Raw genomic sequence first — 24,499 nt, 5'->3', positions numbered from 1 at the left:
TCCCATGTGCTCACGTAATTCCCTATTAATGCATCTCTCCCCGACTATCTCTCTCTCTCTCTCTCTCTCTCTCTCTCTCTCTCTCTCTCTCGCTCTCTCTCTCTCTTTCTATCCCTTTCTATCCCGCTCTCCGTTAAATGTAAATATAAATCTATTCCTTTGGGTTTCACCATGGCCACGGTTTAGCAAATGCCTAGTAAGGCTGAGATCGGCCATATACATATAAATGCACTTTCGATGCACATTTGATTAGAGGTTCAAATGAACTTGAGCTGGAACACAAATATGAGTGACACCGAGGTGTTGAGGTATTCCTGTGCACTATAGAATAGTGGATATGACTGATGATAAACAAATGATGATAAAGGTAACAGCTATTGATGATGTAAGGAATTGTTTGACAGACAATTATAATGACAGTGTTATTAAAATAAGACAGATACGATGTTCTCTTCCAATATGCCTAGACAGAGGTTAACAGGAGAATGCTCCCTTTTCACGTGCTTATATTTAAGACACCAAATATGTATAAAGACATAATTAATTACAATGTACAGTATATAATGCTGGATAACTACATTTGAAAGGAAAATGCTATTGAAGTGAACCAAGGTATCCTAAAAGGGTAGAATGTGTACTGTAATGATGAATATGCTTTTGAATTGATGACAAGAACAGAACTATATGGAATGTATTAAAAGTAATGTAAAATAATTGAACTAAGTGATGGTATAATGTTATAATGATTGATTGAAGATTCTCATGAATAAATGAGTGCTGTTGTAATAAACAACTGAGAGGATTCAGAACCAGTAACATCATGTCCACGCCTCCTTTTGTCCATGACTAACTACAACCTGTTTCATAGGTTGAACATATTTCTGCTATCAGGTGCCATATCCTGGTACCTGTAACAGAGGCATGACTTTAAATATAAAATGTAATTTTTTATCATACAAATATTGTCATATTTATTTAAATTATGATTAATTAATTCCCCGGAGGCCTGTAGAGTTGACATGAAGGAATCACTATGATTCCTCCCAAATAACGAATACGGCACACACCAGTCTGTCAACTTACGACTGCTATTCAGCAATCCTAAATCCTGCTCTTAGTTAGGACCGAAGCCAAGACAAGGGACAGTTGGTGAATCCCAAAATCGGCCGAAAATGTCTTAAGTGGCGCTAAGACCAATATTTGTCAGATCCTTTGTCCTAAGTCCATTGGTGAATGAGACCCAATGATATTAGTGATGTACACATTGATATTAGTGATGTACACAATGATATTCGAGATGCACACAATGATATTAGAGATGTACACAATTATATTAGTGATGTATACAATGATATCAGTGTGGGCCTGTCAAGGCGATGTGATCTTCCCTGCGCCGTCCTTGACCATGTCCACTCTACTTTAACTGGATCTGAGTGGTTCTCCTGCCCACTGGGGAGTGTGACCTTGAGCCATCATCTTATTTTTCATACCAGTGCTTGTATTCCTATGCTTTTTTGTTCTATTATTATTTTTATTTAAAAAAATGTCTTATATCATTTAGATACTATTGCTACTATGTGTATATGTGTTTATAGTTCATGTCTATATGCATATACATACCAATTATTTGCTTGTTCTATTCTCCACCCATCTATCACCTATCTCAACACTATATCACCGACACCCTGATGGGGGGATCCCCTTTGAATTGCCCATCTGAGGTTTCTCCCCAATTTTTTTTTTTAACTATTGCTAGGTTTTAGGGAGTCGTTACTTATCTTCATTGGGGAAAGTCTGGGGGTGTTGCAAAATTGTGGATTTTATGGTGGTTTTTGTTGTGGATCCATTGTGAGTTTCTTCTTGATCTGTGAAGCCCATGGGGGCAATTCGTTGGTTTGATTTGATGTACAAGCAATGCAAGCGATACCGGAGTCTCATGGCAAGCACAGAGAGACTCAGAAGGAGCTTCTATCCCCAGGCCATCAGGATGCTAAATGAACAATGTGTGAGGATTCGCCTGTTTCCCTGGACCTTTTTCCTGTGTTTTCCCTGTCTACTCTCCTCAACAGCCCCCACCCTTGCGATGATTTACTCTCCTCTACTCTTCACCAGCCCCCACCCTTGGACATCCTTGATCCTCTACCTTCACGCACCTGTTGGGAGTTTGCAATCACCTCGGGAGAGTACATAGGTTGCAGACTCCCCTCCAGTCCTTGTCGGGTCGTTCTGTGTTCTGGATTCTGGATTCTGTGTTCTGGACTCTGTATCTGTATCTGTGTTCAGTGTTCATGGAGTTCTGGACGTTACCATTCTGTACGTCACCATCACTTGCCGCGTCTCCGGCGTGAGACGACAACCCAGCCATCACCACCTGTCGCCGTTTGCCTGGAGTGGGACACCGTCTTCGCTCTCTAATTCTCTACGGGAGGTTTTCCAGTGTTCCCACTCCAGACGTCAAGCCGGCTCGTCATCGCTCCCGATTCCACGGGAGGAAGGCGTCTCTTCGTGATCCTCGTTCCTGGGGTGAGGCTCGTCGTCGCTCCCTAGTATTCCACGGGAGGACGGCGTGTGCCCATCCCGTTCCCCTTGGACCCAGGCTCGTCGTCGCTCCCTAGTATTCCACGGGAGGATGGCTTGTTCCCATCCCGTTCCCCTGGGACCCCCTTGTTCTGCGCTGCCTGTCTGCAGCATCGGAGGAGGAGGATCTCCGTGCCCGGCCCCCGCTGTCGGGCCCCTGTCCCCGTGCCAGGCCTCTGCCGTCGGGCCCCTGTTCCCGTGCCAGGCCTCCGCCGTCGGGCCCCTGTCCCCGCGCCAGGCCTCCGCCGTCGGAACCCTGTCCTCATCCCTGTAAGCAGCTCTGGCCCTCGCCCTGTCCAAGGCCTTAACCCTGTTCTCTGTCCCTGTCTCCAGCCCGCCTCTCCGGGCCTCTGTCCCTGTCCCCCTCTCCAGTGCCCCTGGTCCTGGCCCTGACATTTAGCCCTGGCCCTGTCCCTTAGCCTTAGTCCCTTAGCCTGTTCGCCTCTTAAAGGCACAGTGCCGCATTTTTCATATTTCCTTGACTCTAGTGTTTTTGTGTTCTCCCTTAAAGGGACTGTGCCGCTTTTTGTTATGTAATAAATAAATGCCCTGTTTTGGCTTACTCTCATACCTGTCTTGTGTTGTGCGATTGGGGTCGGTTACAAACCATAACACAATGAACAATAACAGACCATCAAATACACCCACAACACACACATCCACACGCACACACTCACTTTAAAAACAACACACTGCAGCACCCACTTTACCCACTTTAGACACTAACACACACTTTATATTTATTGGCATCATTGCACCTCACCACCACAAGGTGGCGTCACAAGCTAAGCTATACCTCACCATTCTACACTGTACTGTATAGTAGCTGACTGTATAGACTGTACAGAAGTATAGACTGTACATATACTGTATATATGTATATTGAACATTTTTGTTTTGTTCACACTTGTTTACGTACCTGACTTTCTTTTTATACTTATATTATTATTTTACACTATCTTGTTATTTTATCTAGCACACTCTCAGGAGCAAAACAGAAAGAAGCATTTCATGCAAAGGTATTCTGTATTTCTGTATGACAACTAATAAAGAAACTTGAACTTGAACTAGTCAAGTCAAGTCAAGTCAAGAGTTTTAATTGTCACGGCATACAAGTATACAATGAAATGCAGGTGGTCTTGCCCGCAACGATGTGCAATACAGTGTTACAACATATAATAGAATCCAATAAAAAACAACATTGTGCAATAAACGAGTAACAGGTAACATGGTGTGACATCTCGGTATCTGTACATAGTTATTTACAGAGCATATAGGACATGCTAGGTAGCTTTGGTAGTGCAATACACTGTTCCTGTTATTCTAATTTAAAGTGGCCTTTCCTTTTGGCCATAAGTGTGCGGCATGAGTGTGTGCCCGCTCATGTTAAAGTGTTAAGTGGCTGCTAGTGTGTGAGCGTGCACAGCGTGCGTGTCGTGTGTGTGTTCATGTGTGCTTGTGTGTGGATAGTTCAGTGTTCTGTGGCACTCAATGTTCATTGTTCAGGGCTCTGATGGCCTGGGGGAAGAAGCTGAGCCTAAGCCGCTCTGTCCTAGTAGCTGGGGTTCGCAGGCGTCTGCCTGACCTCAGCAGCTGGAACAGGCTGTTATTGGGGTGGTGAGGGTCTTTCATTATCCTGCAGGCTCTGGATTTGCACCTCTTGTTGTATAGAACCTGCAGGGGAGGTAGTGCAATACCCGTGGTACGCTCGGCTGAGCGCACCACTCTCTGTAGGGCCTTCTTATCTTGTGCCGTGCTGTTTCCATACCAGGCAGTGATGTTTCCGGTCAAGATGCTCTCTACAGCTCCTGAGTAGAAGGACTGGAGTATCTTACCCGATACTCTGAACTTCCTTAACTATCTCAGGTGGTAGAGGCGCTGTTTCGCCTTCTTTACTACTGTGTCTATGTGTGTTGACCATGTCAGATCCTCTGAGATGTGGACCCCCAGGTACTTAAAGCTGCTCACGCTGTCCTCGGTAGCCCCGTTAATCATCAGTGGTGTGTGTGTCTCCTGCTGTCCTCTCCTATAATCCACGATCAGCTCCTTGGTTTTACCAATGTTCAGGAGCAGGCTGTTGTCCTGGCACCAGCGTTCCAGTACCTCAACCTCCTCCCGGTAGGCCTTCTCGTCGTTGTCCGAGATCAGCCCCACCACCACCGTGTGGTCTGCGAACTTCACTATGGAGTTGGAGCTGAACTTGGCCACACAGTCGTGTGTGTAGAGTGAGTACAGCAGGGGGCTTAGAACACAGCCCTGGGGGGACCCGATGCTCAGGGTGATGGTGTTGGAGGTCTGACCCCCCACCCTGACCGCCTGGGGTCTTTCACTCAGAAAGTCCAGTACCCAGGCGCTCAGGGCGGAGCTCAGACCCAGCTCGATCAGCTTGTCCACCAGTCTGGTGGGGACTATGGTGTTGAACGCTGAGCTGTAGTCAATGAACAACAGTCTCACATAGCCCCCCTTCTGACGGTCAAGGTGGGAGAGGGTGCTGTGCAGTACCTGGGAGACCGCGTCGTCAGTGGACCCGTTTGTCCTGTATGCAAATTGCATAGGGTCCATATCACTGGGGAGGGAGGCACAAATGTGGTCCTTGACCAGCCTCTCAAAACATTTCATGACCACAGAGGTGAGTGCCACCGGTCTGTAGTCATTTGGACATGTTGGGGAGGGTTTCTTCGGTACAGGGATGATGGTAGACATCTTGAAGCAGGCAGGGACCACCGACTCCGCCAGGGATTGATTAAATATGGCGGTGAACACCGGGGCAAGCTGGTTGGCACAGGACTTAAGTATGCGTCCTGTTATTCCATCTGGGCCAGCAGCCTTCCTGGTGTTCACCTGCATAAATGCTCTTCTCACACTGTGTACCATCAATGAGAGAGCGTCCCCGCCCCCCCGCGGATGCCCCCCCCCCTCCACAACAGCCGGCGCACCAGTGACGTCACTAGCCGTTGGGCTAGCAGTGCCACTGTTTGCACCAAACCGCGTGTAGAAGGTGTTGAGCTGGTCCGCAAGGGAGGCGTCGTCGCTCCCCATTGAGGGGGTGCTGACTTTGTAGTCAGTTATAGCCCTCAGTCCCTGCCATAATCCTCTTGTGTCATTCTGTGCCATTTGTGCCTCCATCTTGTCGGCATACGTCCTCTTAGCAAGTTTGACAGCCTTGCGCAGAGTGTAGACTGTTGTCTTGTACTCGTCCATGTTTCCTGACTCTCTGCCCCGGTTATAAGCAGTGGTGCGAGAGTTCAGGGCTGCTCTGATAGTACTGTCCACCCATGGTTTCTGGTTTGGGAACACCCTCGCCTTCTTTGTGGGGACGATACTATCAGCCAGTGTTGTTATGAATGACACCACAGCGTCTGTGAAATCGCTGACGTCACTGTTACTCCTCCTGAACGTTCCCCAGTCGGCGTCATCTAGTGCATCCTGAAACGTGGCCTCTGATTGGTCGTCCCATTTTTTTACCTCACGTGACACGACGGCGTCACGTGATCTCTGTTTATATGCTGGGACAAGAAAGATGGCGGCATGATCCGACGTGTTTGTTGCTCCCGCTAATGGTGGAGCCGGTACAGCCTTGTATCCGGCTCTGAACGGGGTGTAACAGTGGTCGAGTGTATTTCCTCCCCTTGTGGAGCAGACGATGTGCTGGAAGAAAGACGGCATGACTTTCTTCAGATTCGCCTGATTGAAGTCCCCGGCTACGATCATGGCTGCGTCCGGATGCTTGATCTGGTGCGTGTTCAGATGGTCGTGTAGTTCCCCTAGCGCCCTGCCGACGTTCGCCTGGGGGTGGATGTACACTGCAGTCATGATCACTGCAGTGAATTCGTGCGGAAGATGGAACGGGCGACATTGGATCGTGAGGTGTTCCATGTCGGGAGAGCATGAACGGGAGAGTATCTTCACTGCCCCGGGGCTAGTCCAGCCGTTGTTGGTCATAAGGCATAGCCCCCCGCCGATGCTCTTCCCGGAGGCTTCTGTACGGTCCGCTCTGAAGATGGTGAAGGAGTTGGAGGGAGAGATGCTGTGATCGGGAGTCACTGATTTCAGCCAGGTCTCCGTAAAGCACAGGATATTGCATTCCCTCATCTCTCGCTGGAATCGGACCCGCGCTCGTAAATCATCCATCTTACTCTCTAGCGAACGAGCATTCGCCAGGAAGATAGATGGAATAGCCGGACGGTAAGCAGATTTCCTTAATCTTAATCTGATCCCGCTCCTCTTCCCTCTGTGTTTCTTCTTTGTCTTGCGGCCGTCTTTGTCTCCCGTGTTGTCTTTGTCCCGCCTGATCTCCGTTGGCCATTCTTGGCATGATAAAGTGTCTCTTAACTCCTCTTTGAGTCCGGAGTTTAGGTCAATAAGTGACTGGCGGTCGTATGACGTCCCCGCCAGTGATGCTTCGATAAAAAAAGTAGTAAAAACAAACATAATAACTAAAAATGTGCACATTCGTTGCTGAGCAAAACCCATGACGACTGACTCGGGGTCGCGCCAAGTATACTATATTAGGGATGTGAAGATTTTGTGCAAGTAGACACACTTGAAATGAAAGACAACCTGAGTGCAGCTAGTTAGTGAAAATATGTAATGCTATGGCTTAACAACAAAACAACCTGTTCGATGTTTATAGATCTTTTCAAACTCAACAACATAGACATTCTAAATGAACCCAGGTGTATTTCCTGTTGCAGTGTTCGCTAATACGTTAGCTGGGCTACAGTAGCTGGGTTAACGCAATTACACTGAAACTAACTACAGACCTTATCAATGAATTCCGTTGCTAGGGGAACAGATTAGGCCAAGTTTATCAGCTATTGATACACTATTAACAAACACTGCGGGCCTATTTAGAATGTGTCTGGTCTGTAGTTGCTTCACTGAGTGGTGTCAACAAGTGAAGTGGCTGTCAGTGTCCCGTGTTGTTGCTGTGTGTTGTTGGTGTGTGTTGTTACTGTGTGTTGTTAGTGTGTGTGGTTGATGTGTGTTGTTGGCGTGGGTTGTTGGCGTGTGTTAGTGTGTGTTGTTGGCATGGGTTGTTGGCGTGGGTTGTTGGTGTGTGTTGTTGGTGTGTGTTGTTGGCGTCTGTTGGCGTGTGTTGTTGCTGTCTGTTGTTGCTGTGTGTTGTGGTAACGTGTTATGTGTGTCTTATCAGAGCTGCTATAAATATCACCAATCAAGTGTCTGGAATGTCACAGGCTGGAGTCCCCCCTCCATCTGAGGCTAGGCCTGCTTTTGTATTGTCACCCTGATAACCTGCTAGTCTCTCATTAGTTTAGGGTTGCAAGGTTTCAGTAAAGAGATATGCTTCTTCCATGCTTCTATAAATATAAATGCAGAAGTTAGAGTTTTGCTTTGCGTGTTACACATGGCTCTATCATACTCCGTTTGTAGCCTGATATCAGTCCAGTAGGCTAAAGGGGCGACAGTAGCTCAGGAGGTAGAGCGGTCATCTGGTAATCGTAAGGTTCCCGGTTCGATTCCGGCTTGTCCCAGGCAGTGTGTCTAAGTGTCCTTGAGCAAGAGACTTAACCCCTAACTGCTCCCGATGAGCAGGTTGGCACCTTGCATACCTCTGCTGTCGGTGTCTGAATGTGTGAGTGAATGGGTGAATGTGAGGCATAAGCACTTTGGATAAAAGCTGTTAATATTGTATAAGCTATATAAATGCAATCCATTTACCAGTAGACTAAACGATCCCAGTATCTGTATTGGTGGCATGTTTCTCATTCTGTCTGACCATCTTCATGTGTTACAGGTCTTGTTGTGGACCACAGAGCTGTGAAGTGAACAGATTCTTTCTCCTACTATGTCAACCTCAGAGATGAAACAGACACCAGTGGCTGCCTGCCAGACCACTAAAGTACTGTGAAAACTGTGAAACCTCTGGCAGCGCTGTGACACCATAGCTGCCACAAGCTGCTCCTTTACAAGGACCACAAGGAGGATTATTTTGTTTAGTTTTGTCTATGTGACCCAGAGCCCATCTTTTCATTCCTGTGTAAACACAGAACAACCATTGGACAATTATAGCTCAGATCAGTGGCTCATATATAATTGTCATCATGTTAGTTGGTGATGCATTTGGAAGGGAGAGTGTAATTTGTTCACTTCCCCCATACAGAATTTCCTGCCAATCCGGGGATTGAACCGGCGACCTTCCAGTTACAAGCTGGTGTACTCTGTCTGGTAGGCTTCTCATGTAGGGGACCCGGTGGGTTACACTGGTGCCGTGTCCGGGACAGGTTTAGCCCTGCTTGAAGCCTAGTAAGCCTAATATCTCTCTTGGTCTGAAGCCTAGTACGCCTAATGTCTCCCTTGGCCTGAAGCCTAGTAAGCCTAATATCTCCCTTGTCATGAAGCCTAGTACACCTAATGTCTCTCTTGGCCTGAAGCCTAGTAAGCCTAATGTCTCTCTTGGCCTGAAGCCTAGTAAGCCTAATGTCTCCCTTGTCATGAAGCCTAGTAAGCCTAATATCTCTCTTGGTCTGAAGCCTAGTATGCCTAATGTCTCCCTTGGGCTGAAGCCTAGTAAGCCTAATATCTCTCTTGGTCTGAAGCCTAGTAAGCCTAATGTCTCCCTTGGCCTGAAGCCTAGTAAGCCTAATGTCTCCCTTGTCATGAAGCCTATACGCCTAATATCTCCCTTGGCCTGAAGCCTAGTAAGCCTAACATCTCCCTTGGCCTGAAGCCTAGTGAACCTAATATCTCTCTTGGTCTGAAGCCTAGTACGCCTAATGTCGCCCTTGGCCTGAAGCGTGAACCTAATATCTCTCTTGGTCTGAAGCCTAGTACGCCTAATGTTTCCTTTGGCCTGAAGCCTAGTAAGCCTAATATGTCCCTTGGCCTGAAGCCTAGTAAGCCTAACTGTGGCTGACTGACAAACACACACACACCCTACCCACCTTCTTCAGTGTTCCGAGGCTGCTGGTTTTGATGGACTCCATCAGCTGGTCGTGTGCAGACCTCATGGGTGTGGAGGGTCTGCTGGGCTGATCCAGGACGGGTCTCAGAGCGTTCTTCAGCTCCTTCAGGATGCTGTCCGTGTCCTTCTCTTTCCCCTTCCCCTTCTTTGCCTTTTTCCCCTTCGTCCTCCTCTTTTCCTCCCTCCTGATTACCTCCGCAATCATCCTGGTGGGTTTCTTCTTCTCGGGCAGAAGGCCGATCACAGGGGGAGGTGGAGGAGGAGGGGGAGGTGGAGGAGGAGGAGGGGGTGGAGGAGGAGCAGGGGGAGTCTGTTTCTTGATGGCGTCCTTTCGGGGGAGTTTTGGAGATGACCAGGGGGAGGTGTTAGGTGTTCCCCTCTAGAGAAAGAGAGAGAAGGGGAGAGAGAGAGGGGGGGGCAGTAATGAGAGAGAGAGAGAGATAGGGGGGATTGAGGGAGAAAAGGAGAGAGAGAAAGAGAGAGGGAAAGAGGGAAGGGAAAGGGAGGGAGAGGGATAGAGAGACAGAGGAGAAGAGAGAAGGGGATAGAGAGGGAGAGTTAGGGAAAGAGGGAGAGAAAGGAAAGGGAGGGGAAGAAAGAGAGAGAGAAATTATTACATTGGTACACTGAGCATACAGTACATCACCTCATTACATGACAGATTGTGAAGCTTGGATTCACGCAGACAATTTGTGTAGAAATGTGGCTTGATTTTAACATTCATATTCATCACATGAATGCAGTGCCCATTTCCTTTCCCACCAATGCAGTGCCATGTCATCAACACAGTTCACGGTTGTCATAATGCCAGTCCGTTTCCTGCCAATCAGTGTCCATTGTGTTTCTGGGTGGAATACCAGGGCGGTGGTGCGAGGGTTAACAGCTCCCTCTGGCGCCCCTTGCTGCTGCAGTCTCTGCTCCTGCAGTCGTCTTTGTCTCTGGTGGTCTTGGTTGCGAGTCAGAATCCCGGTCATACTCATCCGCGGACCGGGCAGGTAGAACTGATAGCCCAGCTTGATCAGGGTGTGGTTCTCCCTCAGAACCTTCACCATCTCCATCTCCACCTGGTGGGGGGAGGGGAGAGAGAGAGAGCGGTAGAGAGAGAGAGCGGTAGAGAGAGAGAGAGAGAGAGAGAGAGAGAGAGAGAGAGAGAGAGAGAGAGAGAGAGAGAGAGAGAGAGAGAGAGAGAGAGAGAGAGAGAGAGAGAGAGAGAGAGATAGTCGGGGAGAGATGCATTAATAGGGAATTACAGTATGTGTATGGATTATATTAGTCTAGGAATAACTTTACATATAATCCAAATCAGGTCTTGCTCGTAAAAGAGATCCTTGATCTCAAGCATTTTACCTGAAGGCCAAGGACCTTTAAATTTGTATTAATTTCCACCATCATCAATTGAAATCAATATTGAGGTGGAGGACAGCAGCACTTGCAGGCTTTGACCGCTCACATGCTAGGGGTGGGGGAAAATGTATACCACAATACATATTGTGATATTTTTCGTGCTGATATAGATATATATAGACTGAAAACGTTATCTTATTAGATAAAACAGATTATGTATATATATTTTTATTGTAGATAAAGTTTTTCATTGGTCGTTAAAGAGCCCATTGTGTCTGTGTCTCCTGAGCCTTTCAGCCATTGTGTCGTGTGATGTGTGCCTGGTGTCATTGTATGACAGCCATTGAACCATTGGCGCTACACAGGCCTGGACTGGCCATCTGGCATACCAGCAATTTTCCCGGTGGGCCGACGTATCTTTGGGACGTTATGATTTGATAAAAAAAATTAAGAATTATTTATTTAAAATTATTATTATTTTCTTTTAGTAAATTTATTTTTTTTTGTTTGGTCAACGACCGACCCACTACTAGGCTGGGACAGCGGCCCATTGGTACTGACTGACACTGGGCTGGCCCAATCACATCTCTTACTAAGCACCCCCTCGCCAGTCGTGCAGGTACATGACTGAGGCTACGTTTAGACGAGCGTTTTGTGAACAGAAACCGCAAAAGTCATCTTGCGGTTTCACTTTTAATTTTACGTTTAGACGAGCGTTTTGGGGTGGAATTCTCCGTGCAGACGACGCTGTAACGACGGAGCCCCGCTGTCACACGATTGGCGCATATGTCACATGACGTGCTGTGAAGACCCGCCCTACTCTGCCTCTGATTCGCAGACTGTGGATGGGGAATGTGATTGGACCAAAGCAGAGTCACTCGCAGACAGTGGGTCCACTCACGCCGCGGGACAGATTCTTGTGTATTTAACCCTTTCACTGCCACACGACAGCCGGTTGTGTGATAGTAAAGGGTTAACCTTCTGTCGTGTGGCAGTGAAAGGGTTAAAAGTACTGCCAATGTAGTGTGGTAACCTTGACTTCATAATTTCATGATTTCATAATCAAAAATGTTAGATTAACCCAGAAAACTGAAAGTATCTGTAGTGATGGTAAATAGTTCATCACACATAGACTCTCAGAGTGATGGAACAAGCAGCCATTCCAAACCCCCCCAGGAAACCAAACACCTAGACATGTGACAGTTGAGCACAGCAAGGAGAGACCAAACAGCGGAAATGCCTCTGTAAGAATGTGGTTGCAATAATAGATTCAGAAAATACAAAGTGCCAGTTTGGTAGATGGGGTTTTTGGGATGGCTCTTGTGAATTGAATAGTATTAACCTAAGACGCACTGACTATACTGGGTTAATATTATATCAACACAAACACTATTAAGGCAGAAGTCACCAGACCTCATCAGTTGAACACCACCAGGCGACACCTCATGACGACATTGTTTACTCAGTCACACACCACAGAAAAACGGTGACCTAAAGACAGCTGCGCTAACCAAGATTAGAGGTCACAGGAAACATAATTGCATTATATTAGTTTAGAAATGAAAAACAATGTTGGAATAATAAAACAAGATTATAGTAACAAATTAGAAAATAACTTACAAAGAAGAATACCATTTTAGGAATGTCAAAACTGGAAGTAATAAAGCCATTTCCTTCAAATCACAGTTATATTATAAAGATTCAGTCTGGTAAATAAAGGTTGGTGCTGCTCCTATGATGTTTGATATCAGCCTAGAAGCAATGACTGTACTGGGGTGATATTAGAGATCTATAGGTCATTGCATGAACCATATGTGTGGGAAAGTCAAAGGAATGTTGAAGTGGTTGCAGAGGAGACAGGCCTCTGTCAATAAGAAGCCATGGCCCAAAAAGGAGGGGGCTACCCATGGCTGTTACAGACACATACGACCAGGAGACACCAAATGAGGACTGCCTGTGTTTAGATACTGGTGATTGGTGGAACTAGGTTAAGAAAAGTGAGGTCATGAAATCTATAAGTATTGGAACAATAAGAATAGAGAGGCAGGCCAGCTCAGGACACCCGCCACACACCGTTACCCAGGGGGTCTGAGTTTGGTCTCCACCACCACCACGACCATGGTCTACTTTGTCCCTATGTGAGTAGAAACTGTATATGGAATAATGTGATAACTAGAGTAAGATGCCTATCTTAGGCCCAGGTTTTATCATGTGGTGACAAAGAGTACTATGGTCTTATTTCATTAACATAACATGACTAAAATGTATGTACAATACTGTCTTTTGATGTAAAAAGCCAACGAGGGCTATTGTGATTTACCTGCATCAAATCCTTTTGTACAATCATGTATTATGTTTGAAGTGTCCTGTGTGTAACCAATGCATTATTCCAATCTCGGCCCACGCTGCAATTAAATGAATATTGGACCATAGCTGCTGGTTGTCTGGCTGTATACACTTATTCTCTACTGGCTAAATTTGGGAGCTCAGATGAGGACCATGTTTTCTATCACACTGTGATCTTTCCCTTCCTCTAGTTAGCAACCTCACTACTGTGCTGTAATTAATGGATATTCATATATGAATATACAACAGTTGGTGCTGTTTTTAAGACCCGTTCTGATTTGTTCACATAATGAGCATGCAGAAAAAGAACCGGGAAGTTGGAAATTTGCAGTACAGAGTGAGAGGCTGTCTGGAGGATGAGAGAGACATGGGGTGAATAGGAATATTGATGGTCGTGTGTAGCCACAGTAGGACCCAGGGTGGATATGTGTATTGTTTGCTTACAGGACTGGTGGTGATGTTAGATTAGGATGTCCAAAACTGAACCCTGCTTATTTTGAGTTGTATTACAGTGAATGCGAGCAGCGTGTTTGTGCAATGTCGTTGTGAGCAGGAGGATGAAACTTGCGAATTTTTTTTGATTATATAAGAGCGGCAGCCGACGAAGAGTTATTAGTCATATTTGAGGGGACCGGCGTAGGAGCAGTAGAACGGAGATTAGTCACAGATAGCGGGAAGTGGGACTGTGCGTGACGTAGTGGTTCATTAGAGGGTAAAGAGGAGTAGTCAGATCTTAAAGAGTAAGAATAAGAAAACCGTGGTGTATTACAGGGGTAGCCTGGTTCCACGAAGAGAACAGAGAACGGAGTGGAGTGTAGGGTACTGAGAACCGTGGTGTAGTACAGGAAATCCTGATTCCGCGAAGAGAAAGGAGTGATGAGGAATCTCTAGTTAGGAGGCGACGTGCAGGAGCGGCCTGAGTGAGGGAAAGTAGACAAGCTAGGGCTGATGGTTAGGGGCGCATTTTGGAAAAAAGTGATGAGGAATCTCTAGTTAGGAGGCGACGTGCGGGAGCGGCCTAAGTAAGGGACAGTGTACGAAGCAAGGGTTTAGTTTAGGTAAAATATTTAAGGAAAGAATGTAGTGTAGTGTATGTTCAGTGATCAATTTTTAGATGAGAAGTCGGCTTACACAAGAATCCAAGGTTGATAGCGTTGCGCCATGTAATCGATGTCTCGGTTTGTTTGTATTTGTGTATTTGTGTAAATTGTATGTGATCAGTAGCAAGCTTGACGAAGGTTGTTACGTTGTGACGTGGATCGGATCAATACTAATCTGGAGCGAATCGTATTGGAGGTTGAGGCTAACTAGTTTAGCTCGGTGGAGGAGATGCGGTATTCTAGAGATGTTAGAGCGACGATGTGGAAAAATTTACGAAACGCTGTGTGAGCGGTTGTTGTTAGGAAGCGAGTCGTGGCGTTCGTTGCAGTGATTGGGGTCGTTTTAGTGGTTGTATATGATGCGGTAGAAATTGTGTACAAGAGTAACGTGAATGACAGAAGTCGCAGGATGATGACGTCATGGTTAGTCATGGTGAATGAAAGAAGTCGCATGATGATGACGTCGTGATGTTGGATGGGGAGTGTGTAGCGTTCACGGCGCGTGCGACCAGGCGGAGAGACGGGTAGGAGAAATGATTAATGTTGATCTGTGTAACGGCGTTGGTATATGAGAATGTTTTTAAGTTCTTTTACAATAGTTTGTTCTTTTAGAGTGGGTATTTAGACATGTGTAAATTGTTTATTGTTAGATTGGTACTGGGCGGAGTGAATGAATGTACGGATCTTGAACGTGGCATAACTTGGGGCTTCCGGGATCGCATGGAGCCTCGCATGGAGGTTGGCTAGGCTATTAGCTTGCATGCGGCTGTTTTGTGAGTTTGCGGGCGGCATATGGGATGATTAGAGTATGAGAAATGGTGTTTGGGGAGTAGTATTGGACGCGGTAGGATGTCGTGCCATTTTTATGAATGTCGTGGCAGATTTTTGGTTGTCGTTGCAACGTTATGGTGACGCTACTGCGCATGTGCGGATCGCTGTTTCGTTTATTTTCGCTCGGGGGACGTGGTAAGTGTGGATATTTTTGCTTAATGTTATATGAATAACCTGGGAGTGGTTCTGTTTATGGTTGTTATTGCTATGTGTACGCAGGGGTAGAGATAGGTGACGTTATCAGTGGTTGGTTTAAGGGAGAAAGTTGAGAATAGGCTGCGGACGTTGTCAGAGTGTGGATGATTTAATATACATGCCCATAAATTAAGCTGGGATTCATAAAACCGGCTGAACTGGGTAGGTTGTGTTGTTGTCTTCGATACATAGGGGTATATTTTTAACCAGGGGGGAATGAGAGTAATAGATTAAAAGTAGTACAGTGGAAAACATGGAATTGTTCACCCGTTTTAAATACATCATAACTTTTATTGCATACATGATACACAGATAAACGGTAGTTTGGGAGAAATAATTGAAATGGGAAAAATTTTCTACAAAGTAGAATGCAGTAGGATCGGTTTGTCACGTGTGTATGGTAGGAGGAAGAAGGAGAACTAACCACTAAAATGTTTTTATGAAATGAGTGATGCTTACATGTACATGTATGATGAGTTGATGGACGTTGCCGGTAATAGGTTAAAATTTCACAAAACTAACCTTATCAGTGGCTATTTATTGAGAAGGGAAATACTGTGTGCACTGCACAAAACAAGTGTGTACATGTGTGATGTTGTAGATTATGGGAGATAGTCATTGGGGAGGAAATCAATTTGGGGTTTATACTGCAAAACATTGCAGTGAGTCTATATTAAGGGAATGATTTCATTTGCCTGTGACCAAGTTAGACACACAATTTAACTACTCTGGGTAAATGTATCATTTAACGGTGGGAACAAAATATATACGTTAAGTCTGTGGGGGAAGCAAGGTTGTTTTACACAGGGGTATGCCCTTACCGAGGGGGGTAGTTAGGTTGTAATTTTATTACTTAGATGATGTTGTGTTAAAAAAGTAATTGTTTTAATCTGTGTGACATGTACAATTGTGAGCTTGGAATAATGATGTTGTGTTTGACTGGAGTTTAAAATATAGCTTGATAAAATGAAAATGCTTGTATAGGATATACATTGATGTTAAGATGTCAGATTTTGATACACTGTTGGAATAATGTTGCTGCAAATCTTTAGATGTGGACTTGTTGATATATGTATTTTGTTGCATTGCTATGTTGAAATGCTGTTAGAATGTTATATCTTTATTGATTGCAGAATCCTTGGGTCACAGTGGGATAATAGTGACAGGGGGTTTGTTTAGTAGCTGTTTTGATGTAAGATTGTGTTTTAGCAGTTATTATAAATGATTTGTGTGTGTAATGACTAACCTTTTGTTGAATTTCAGGAGGGTCGATGGGTGGTAAAGCAATTTAGGGAAGGTCACGGGAACTCATAAAGAGTGACCCGGGCTATCTTTACTAAGCAGTAAACGGCCCGAGGGGGGCCAAGCAGGGAGTGAGACTGGACGCAACAGGAGAGAGGTCACAGAGGTGAAGATAGGAGTGTACAGTTGTACAGCTGCAAACAGGGAGACGGAATGGAGCTAGGCAGTTAGAAGAAGGGGAAGTAGAGGTCAGAGGTGAAGATGCAGAAGACAGTTGTAAAGTGATGACAGTTATTTTTACGACGGGGGAGAGGTTGAGACAGAGAGCGGCTAATTTGAGAAGAGGGTAGGAGACTGTTGAATAGGAGCCAAATCAGATGAGGTTATTTACATTTGATTAGGGCGACCTGTTTGATTGAAGGAATAACCTGGAGATATCACCAGTTCTAGCAGGCTGGGGTGTCTACAGGTTGAAAAAGAGGTTCTGCTAGACCTTTTTGAGTGCAGAGATAAAGAAGAGATGGTATTAGCCTGGTAATGAGTGTAGCCTGATGGGAGAGCAGAAAAGGGAGGAACAAACTAAACCGTTGTCGGTCTGTGATTGATTAATGAATTGTATGAGAGAGAGTTTTGGAAGTGTTTGTTTAGTTTCAGATGATCAGTGTGAACGGTAGATGATTGTGTGCCAGGTGGTATGCAAGTGTGGGAGCAGCGTGAAAGTATATGTTTATAGTATGAAGGATGAGGTTGAAATGATCTGTGTGGCTGAGAATGAGAGAGGATGTTGGTTATTTTGTGTGGTTGAGAGATTATTTTGTATAAAAGGGATTTTGATGCAGGGGTGAAGGAGTGAGCGATGTCATTTTTTTTATTTCAGTTCATATCATTTAAATGAGAGTTTGTTTTGGTTAAGGTAACAGCCTGTGCTCAGGATGTGTGGATGATGTTGAATTGTGAGGTTTGATTGGCTTTGGATTTTATTTTTTTTTCTAACTCTAAATGTTCAGGATCGAATGAATGTGACTGTGAGAAGTTGGATGGGAGCGTTTGATTAGGTCATATTCAAGGTTTAAAGTTTTATTTTGGTACAGATACTACTTTTATTTAAATTTGATTTTTGTATGTATGAGTGAGCGTGAATGTACATTTGTAGGTTTGCTTTCTAAGTGTTTTGATCTGTAGTTGTGTGGACTCAAAGCGGTTTGAATAGGAACCTGTAGGGGTGATTGTGCAGTCTTGGGAGGTGTCAAAGTCACTGACATGTGTGAAGGGGACGGTTGGTGTGATATTGAATGGATGGTTTTGGAAAACCTGGTTTATATTTTATTTCATTGTTTTGCTATTTTTAGAATGAATGATAGTCTCACATGTAAAAATTGCAAGGCATGTGGTTGATAGTCTCACATGTAGAAATTGCAAGGCATGTGGTCGGAGGATGTGTTATATTTGAATATTTGGTTAATTGTTTGATTTTTTTTCTCTTTTTCTTCCCAAATGTTTTTTTGTTAATGATCTGGGGAGAGGACTGTTGAAAGAAGAGATGCATTGGATCAGATCGATGACAGTTAAGTAGTGCCACCACGATTTGCATATGGAATTAATGGCTTCCCTGATTGAGTATGTTGACATATTGTGTAAGAAGATTTGCTCTGTGCTTGTGTCTTCAACAGCTCAGAAAAGGGAGGGGAAAGGCAGAGCAACGCTGGGAGAGACATGAATACATTTCATTAGCGGTAAAGTAAAGTAGGATTTCATTTTTCCCTGTTACCCTGCAGTCCAAAGATGGTGAGAGAATTCTTGTACACAGAGACCCCTGCCTGTACAAACCCCATGCGGGTGGGGCCAGGTTGTAAAAACTGAACAGATGTGGTTTGGAGGAACTTCCATGCTATAATCATCTGACGACGGGTTGTCATGAGGTAATCAATGGCTGGACCTGGGATGACCTGGCCTGGGGGGGGCGGGGCCAGTCTGAAGACTGAGCTGACAGTGTGTGAACAAGGTTCTCTGGGGAGTTGTGGTTGGACTGCGGGGACAGGGACGAGACTGGATGGGTACTGATGGGCTTTGTCTTGTGCACATTGATTTGGTAAAATGCGCAGGCAAAGGGCGGATAAATTACACAACGCAGGGTCAGATATAGATGCATTCACATAAGTAAGGATATGGCCAGGGTGAGGAGAATGGGTAAAAGAAAATTTTCGTTGAAATTCTGCTTTCCTCTGCCAAAACTGAGCTGAGGGAACAAGAAGTGACAAGTTTATGACCGTTATGTGTCATAAAAGGGGGGAGGATAGGTGGGAAGCAATTAATTAAATGTGCAGACGTGATTGTACTATCTTAAAGAGAAAATTAGCAGGAAGAAGGGATTATTTCAGAGAATGAATGTAAAATGGAAAATTGTGATACTAATGGATCTTGTCTCCCCAGATCATGTAAACGGATACTGTAATTTTAAAGAAAATGTGATTGATTATACTTTAATGTATAATGTTTAGATTAAATTGTTTTAATTGTTTTTAGCATATTCAACGTGCCCAGAGGACGAGGCCTGATGAAAGAGTGGTAAACACTGTTTCATTTAAGGCAGAGTAGGTTAATTGGGGTTCTGGATGAATGGGTCATTTGGATTCCCCGGGAGGGGGCCATAGTCAGGGGAAATATGGGAAAGAAAAGAAGAAGACAAGAAGGCAAAAATTGATGAGATGGACCAAAGAAGAATGGAAAAAATTGAGAAGAAAAATTGAGAAAAATTCAAATTTTTATGATTTTTGTTATTATGTTAAATTGTATGGCTAGTATGTATAGAAATTAAGTCAAGATAATTGTAATATGACATTAGTAAAATGTCAAAGGGAGGAGCTGTGGTAACCTTGACTTCATAATTTCATGATTTCATAATCAAAAATGTTAGATTAACCCAGAAAACTGAAAGTATCTGTAGTGATGGTAAATAGTTCATCACACATAGACTCTCAGAGTGATGGAACAAGCAGCCATTCCAAACCCCCCCAGGAAACCAAACACCTAGACATGTGACAGTTGAGCACAGCAAGGAGAGACCAAACAGCGGAAATGCCTCTGTAAGAATGTGGTTGCAATAATAGATTCAGAAAATACAAAGTGCCAGTTTGGTAGATGGGGTTTTTGGGATGGCTCTTGTGAATTGAATAGTATTAACCTAAGACGCACTGACTATACTGGGTTAATATTATATCAACACAAACACTATTAAGGCAGAAGTCACCAGACCTCATCAGTTGAACACCACCAGGCGACACCTCATGACGACATTGTTTACTCAGTCACACACCACAGAAAAACGGTGACCTAAAGACAGCTGCGCTAACCAAGATTAGAGGTCACAGGAAACATAATTGCATTATATTAGTTTAGAAATGAAAAACAATGTTGGAATAATAAAACAAGATTATAGTAACAAATTAGAAAATAACTTACAAAGAAGAATACCATTTTAGGAATGTCAAAACTGGAAGTAATAAAGCCATTTCCTTCAAATCACAGTTATATTATAAAGATTCAGTCTGGTAAATAAAGGTTGGTGCTGCTCCTATGATGTTTGATATCAGCCTAGAAGCAATGACTGTACTGGGGTGATATTAGAGATCTATAGGTCATTGCATGAACCATATGTGTGGGAAAGTCAAAGGAATGTTGAAGTGGTTGCAGAGGAGACAGGCCTCTGTCAATAAGAAGCCACGGCCCAAAAAGGAGGGGGCTACCCATGGCTGTTACAGACACATACGACCAGGAGACACCAAATGAGGACTGCCTGTGTTTAGATACTGGTGATTGGTGGAACTAGGTTAAGAAAAGTGAGGTCATGAAATCTATAAGTATTGGAACAATAAGAATAGAGAGGCAGGCCAGCTCAGGACACCCGCCACACACCGTTACCCAGGGGGTCTGAGTTTGGTCTCCACCACCACCACGACCATGGTCTACTTTGTCCCTATGTGAGTAGAAACTGTATATGGAATAATGTGATAACTAGAGTAAGATGCCTATCTTAGGCCCAGGTTTTATCATGTGGTGACAAAGAGTACTATGGTCTTATTTCATTAACATAACATGACTAAAATGTATGTACAATACTGTCTTTTGATGTAAAAAGCCAACGAGGGCTATTGTGATTTACCTGCATCAAATCCTTTTGTACAATCATGTATTATGTTTGAAGTGTCCTGTGTGTAACCAATGCATTATTCCAATCTCGGCCCACGCTGCAATTAAATGAATATTGGACCATAGCTGCTGGTTGTCTGGCTGTATACACTTATTCTCTACTGGCTAAATTTGGGAGCTCAGATGAGGACCATGTTTTCTATCACACTGTGATCTTTCCCTTCCTCTAGTTAGCAACCTCACTACTGTGCTGTAATTAATGGATATTCATATATGAATATACAACAGTAGCCTTCAGGTGATCTCCGTTGATGTAGTCAGACATACTTGCTTTGTTTACGTCTCGGCTACTGGCGCATACCTGCTACCTGTGACGTAAGCAGTACGCGCGACCAGAGCCGTGACAACCCTTTCGTCATCGTTTTAACAGATTTATACGGTTTAACAGTTTAGACGAGAGTGAATGAATGAATGAATGAATGAAAACTTTATTTAACAGATTGCAGAATGGGTACAATACAGTACGGCTCAATACATACAATTGTTAAGGGGATGCAGACCTGAGAAAGACGTTTGTCTTGTTTCCATCAGGGTCCCCCATTTTCAATTCATATAGACATTTATGACATACACAACATACATGACATTTATGGCATAGGGACATATAGGTATTTAGTACTGATACATTTGTGACATAGGCGGTATTCAAATATACAGTACTGTTACCCCTAGATCCTGACAGAGTATATACATATGATGGGGAGGGGACTGTACATTAGGAGGGGGTGGGTGGATGGGAGGGAAATATACATACGGCGGGGAGGGAATATATACATGCGGTGGGGAGGAGACTGTCTATTAGGAGGTGGTGGGGGTTTTGGGCATTTACGGTGGCCAGTTTCGAATTGCAGCCTCCCGTAGGTGCTCTTTAAGGGCGGTTTTGAATGTGGGCAGGGATTCACATTCCTTTACAGCTTTGGGTAGGGCGTTCCACATTGTTGTGGCATAATTGCGAAACGTGTTTAGTCCCTTGTTTGAGCCGAATCTGGGTTTAACATGATTTGTTGAGCTTCCTCTGGTGTAGTGGTTGTGGTATTCACTGACCTTTGGGAAGTATTTTGACATGTACATGGGCACCCCGAGCGCAAAGCTTTTGCGTTTCTAGGAATTCCACCCTGGAAGGTAGTCTCACTTTTTTGCGGTTTCACCCCGTAAAAACGCCGTTTCCGTATAAACGAAAGGCACATCCGAAAAAATATTTTTGCGGATTCACCTGCTAGCGTTTCCGTCTAAACGGGGCCTGAGAGGGGGGCTGGTACATGACTGAGATGGGGCTGTGGTACATGACTGAGAGGGGGCTGTGGTACATGACTGAGAGGGGGCTGTGGTACATGACTGAGAGGGGGCTGTGGTACATGACTGAGAGGGGGCTGGTAGATGACTGAGATGGGGCTGTGGTACATGACTGAGAGGGGGCTGTGGTACATGACTGAGAGGGGGCTGTGGTACATGACTGAGAGGGGGCTGTGGTACATGACTGAGAGGGGGCTGTGGTACATGACTGAGAGGGGGCTGGTACATGACTGAGAGGGGGCTGGTACATGACTGAGAGGGGGCTGGTATACAGGACTGAGAGGGGGCTGGTACATGACTGAGATGGGGCTGTGGTACATGACTGAGAGGGGGCTGTGGTACATTGATTGATTGATTGATTGATTGATTGATTGATTGATTGATTGATTGAAAACTTTATTAACAGATTGCAGAATGGGTACAGTACAGTACAGCTCAATACATACAATTGTTAAGGGGATGCAGACCAGAGAAAGACTTTCGTCTTGTTTACATCAGGGTCCCCCATTTTCAATTCATCATAACATATATGACATACATGACATACAGATAGACAGTACTGCTACATCTATACATTTATGACATACCAGATTTGCAAATACAGTACTGTTTGTGATACAAAAAGAATCCAGAGAAGAGAGTATATACATTTGATGTAGAAACTGTACATTGGAGGAGGTTGGGGGGGTGGGGGGGGACTGTACATTGGAGGTGGTTCGGTGGGTGGGGTGGGGGGGGGGGGGGGTTGGGTAGGAGGGGTGGGTGGGTGGGGGACACTGTACAACTGTACAAGCAAAACTGTACATTGGAATATTGACAAAACCATACTTGGTCATTTACTGTACATGTAAATGTAAACTGTACTGTACATGACTGAGAGGGTGCTGTGGTACATAACTGAGAGGGGGCTGTGGTACATGACTGAGAGGGGGCTGTGGTACATGACTGAGAGGGGGCTGTGGTACATGACTGAGGGGGCTGGTACATGACTGAGAGGGGGCCTGGTACCCGTACATGACTGAGAGAGGGCTGGTACATAACTGAGATGGGGCTGTGGTACATGACTGAGAGGGGGCTGGTAGATGACTGATAGGGGGCTGGTACCATGTATTGTGCATCATTGAAGGTCAAACCATTAAAAAGTAAATTTCCATGGCAGCCATTTTGGATTTTGGTCTCTCACAAATTGTCCCCGCCTTTTAAAAAAATACAACCCGGCTAAATTAGTTTATTAACCCTCCTAGATGACAAATCCATTGAGAAACGAAGTGCCACAGATGACCCAACTACTAGGTCCATATCGTATCATCATAATATTATTTAAAAAATCATTAGGGTATAAGGGTATAATTATATTATAAGGGTTCCCTTGATAAAGATGCATGAAAAGGCTGTTTAATATACAACACCTGTAGCTCAACTGCAAAAACTGCTTTTTTTATTTGATTAGATTTGTATTTGGAAATTAAAAACACATCATAAAAACTAATTATCTTGACCAATTTGTATTCCTGAGGATATCACCTAAAAGCATTCATTAAAACACTTATTTGTAACATACTGTAACTGCTCATTTTTGCTCAACTGCAAAAATGTATGCCTACTTATGTATTAGCCTACAGGGAAAAACACATTCACAACAGGCAGCACAGTTTATTTTCAGCCAAGTATGGTACTAAACTATTAGGATATATATGGTATGGATTACTTACTCTTATAACTTATTACTATCTGTGGTAGCTCTAGTCTCCACCTACACAAATAGTTTTTGTGCTGTCCATTGATCATGCACCTTCACGTGGTAGACACATTAACTGTAGGTCAAACTACCCAAACAAACAAGCACACCATTGATTTAATTGCCATATAAATCACATACAAAGATCTAACTATTACTCCTCTCTGAACATGAATATAAAACAAGAATATAAATAAATAAATAAATAAATAAATAAATAAATAAATAAATAAATAAATAAATAAATAAATAAATAAATAAATAAATAAATAAATAAATAAATAAATAAATAAATAAATAAATAAATAAATAAATAAATAAATAAATAAATAAATAAATAAATAAATAAATAAATAAATAAATAAATAAATAAATAAATAAATAAATAAATAAATAAATAAATAAATAAATAAATAAATAAATAAATAAATAAATAAATAAATTGACTGAAATATTCGAGATGCCAATAACAAGGAAAGATCATAAAACGCTTCCAAAACCAAGCGCAGAAGACCCCCCTATGGCCGCGGGATACGTTCGCAAAATCGCGGAATATATCATCCGGGAAATGAAAAATGAAATGAAAAAAATGGAGAAGACAATAACTGAAAAAGTAGATGCTATCAAAGAATCTATCGAAGGCAAAATAGAAGCGCTAAGGGTGGATGCCGATGCACATATTAAGCGCACCGTGGCACTGGA

General features: G+C 44.0%; 1 protein-coding gene across 1 annotated transcript in view; it reads right to left on the bottom strand.

The window, feature by feature from the left end:
- Nucleotides 1–257: 257 nt before the first annotated feature.
- The window catches only part of lmod2b (leiomodin 2 (cardiac) b), a gene marked incomplete at both ends in the record, with an annotated part of 33,667 nt that continues 9,425 nt past the window's right edge, over nucleotides 258–24,499 (bottom strand). The window contains 3 exons of the mRNA XM_084330978.1: nucleotides 258–272; nucleotides 9,483–9,881; nucleotides 10,360–10,566. Coding sequence (XP_084187104.1) covers nucleotides 258–272; nucleotides 9,483–9,881; nucleotides 10,360–10,566 — 621 coding nt within the window. The remainder of the gene's footprint in view (nucleotides 273–9,482; nucleotides 9,882–10,359; nucleotides 10,567–24,499) is intronic.

This window comes from Notolepis coatsorum (genome assembly GCF_963971535.1).
Source record: "Notolepis coatsorum genome assembly, chromosome: 15".
In the NCBI taxonomy this organism is placed as follows: domain Eukaryota; kingdom Metazoa; phylum Chordata; class Actinopteri; order Aulopiformes; family Paralepididae; genus Notolepis; species Notolepis coatsorum.
The sequence above is the reverse complement of the archived record's forward strand: the minus strand, read 5'-3'. Positions and strand labels throughout refer to the sequence as shown.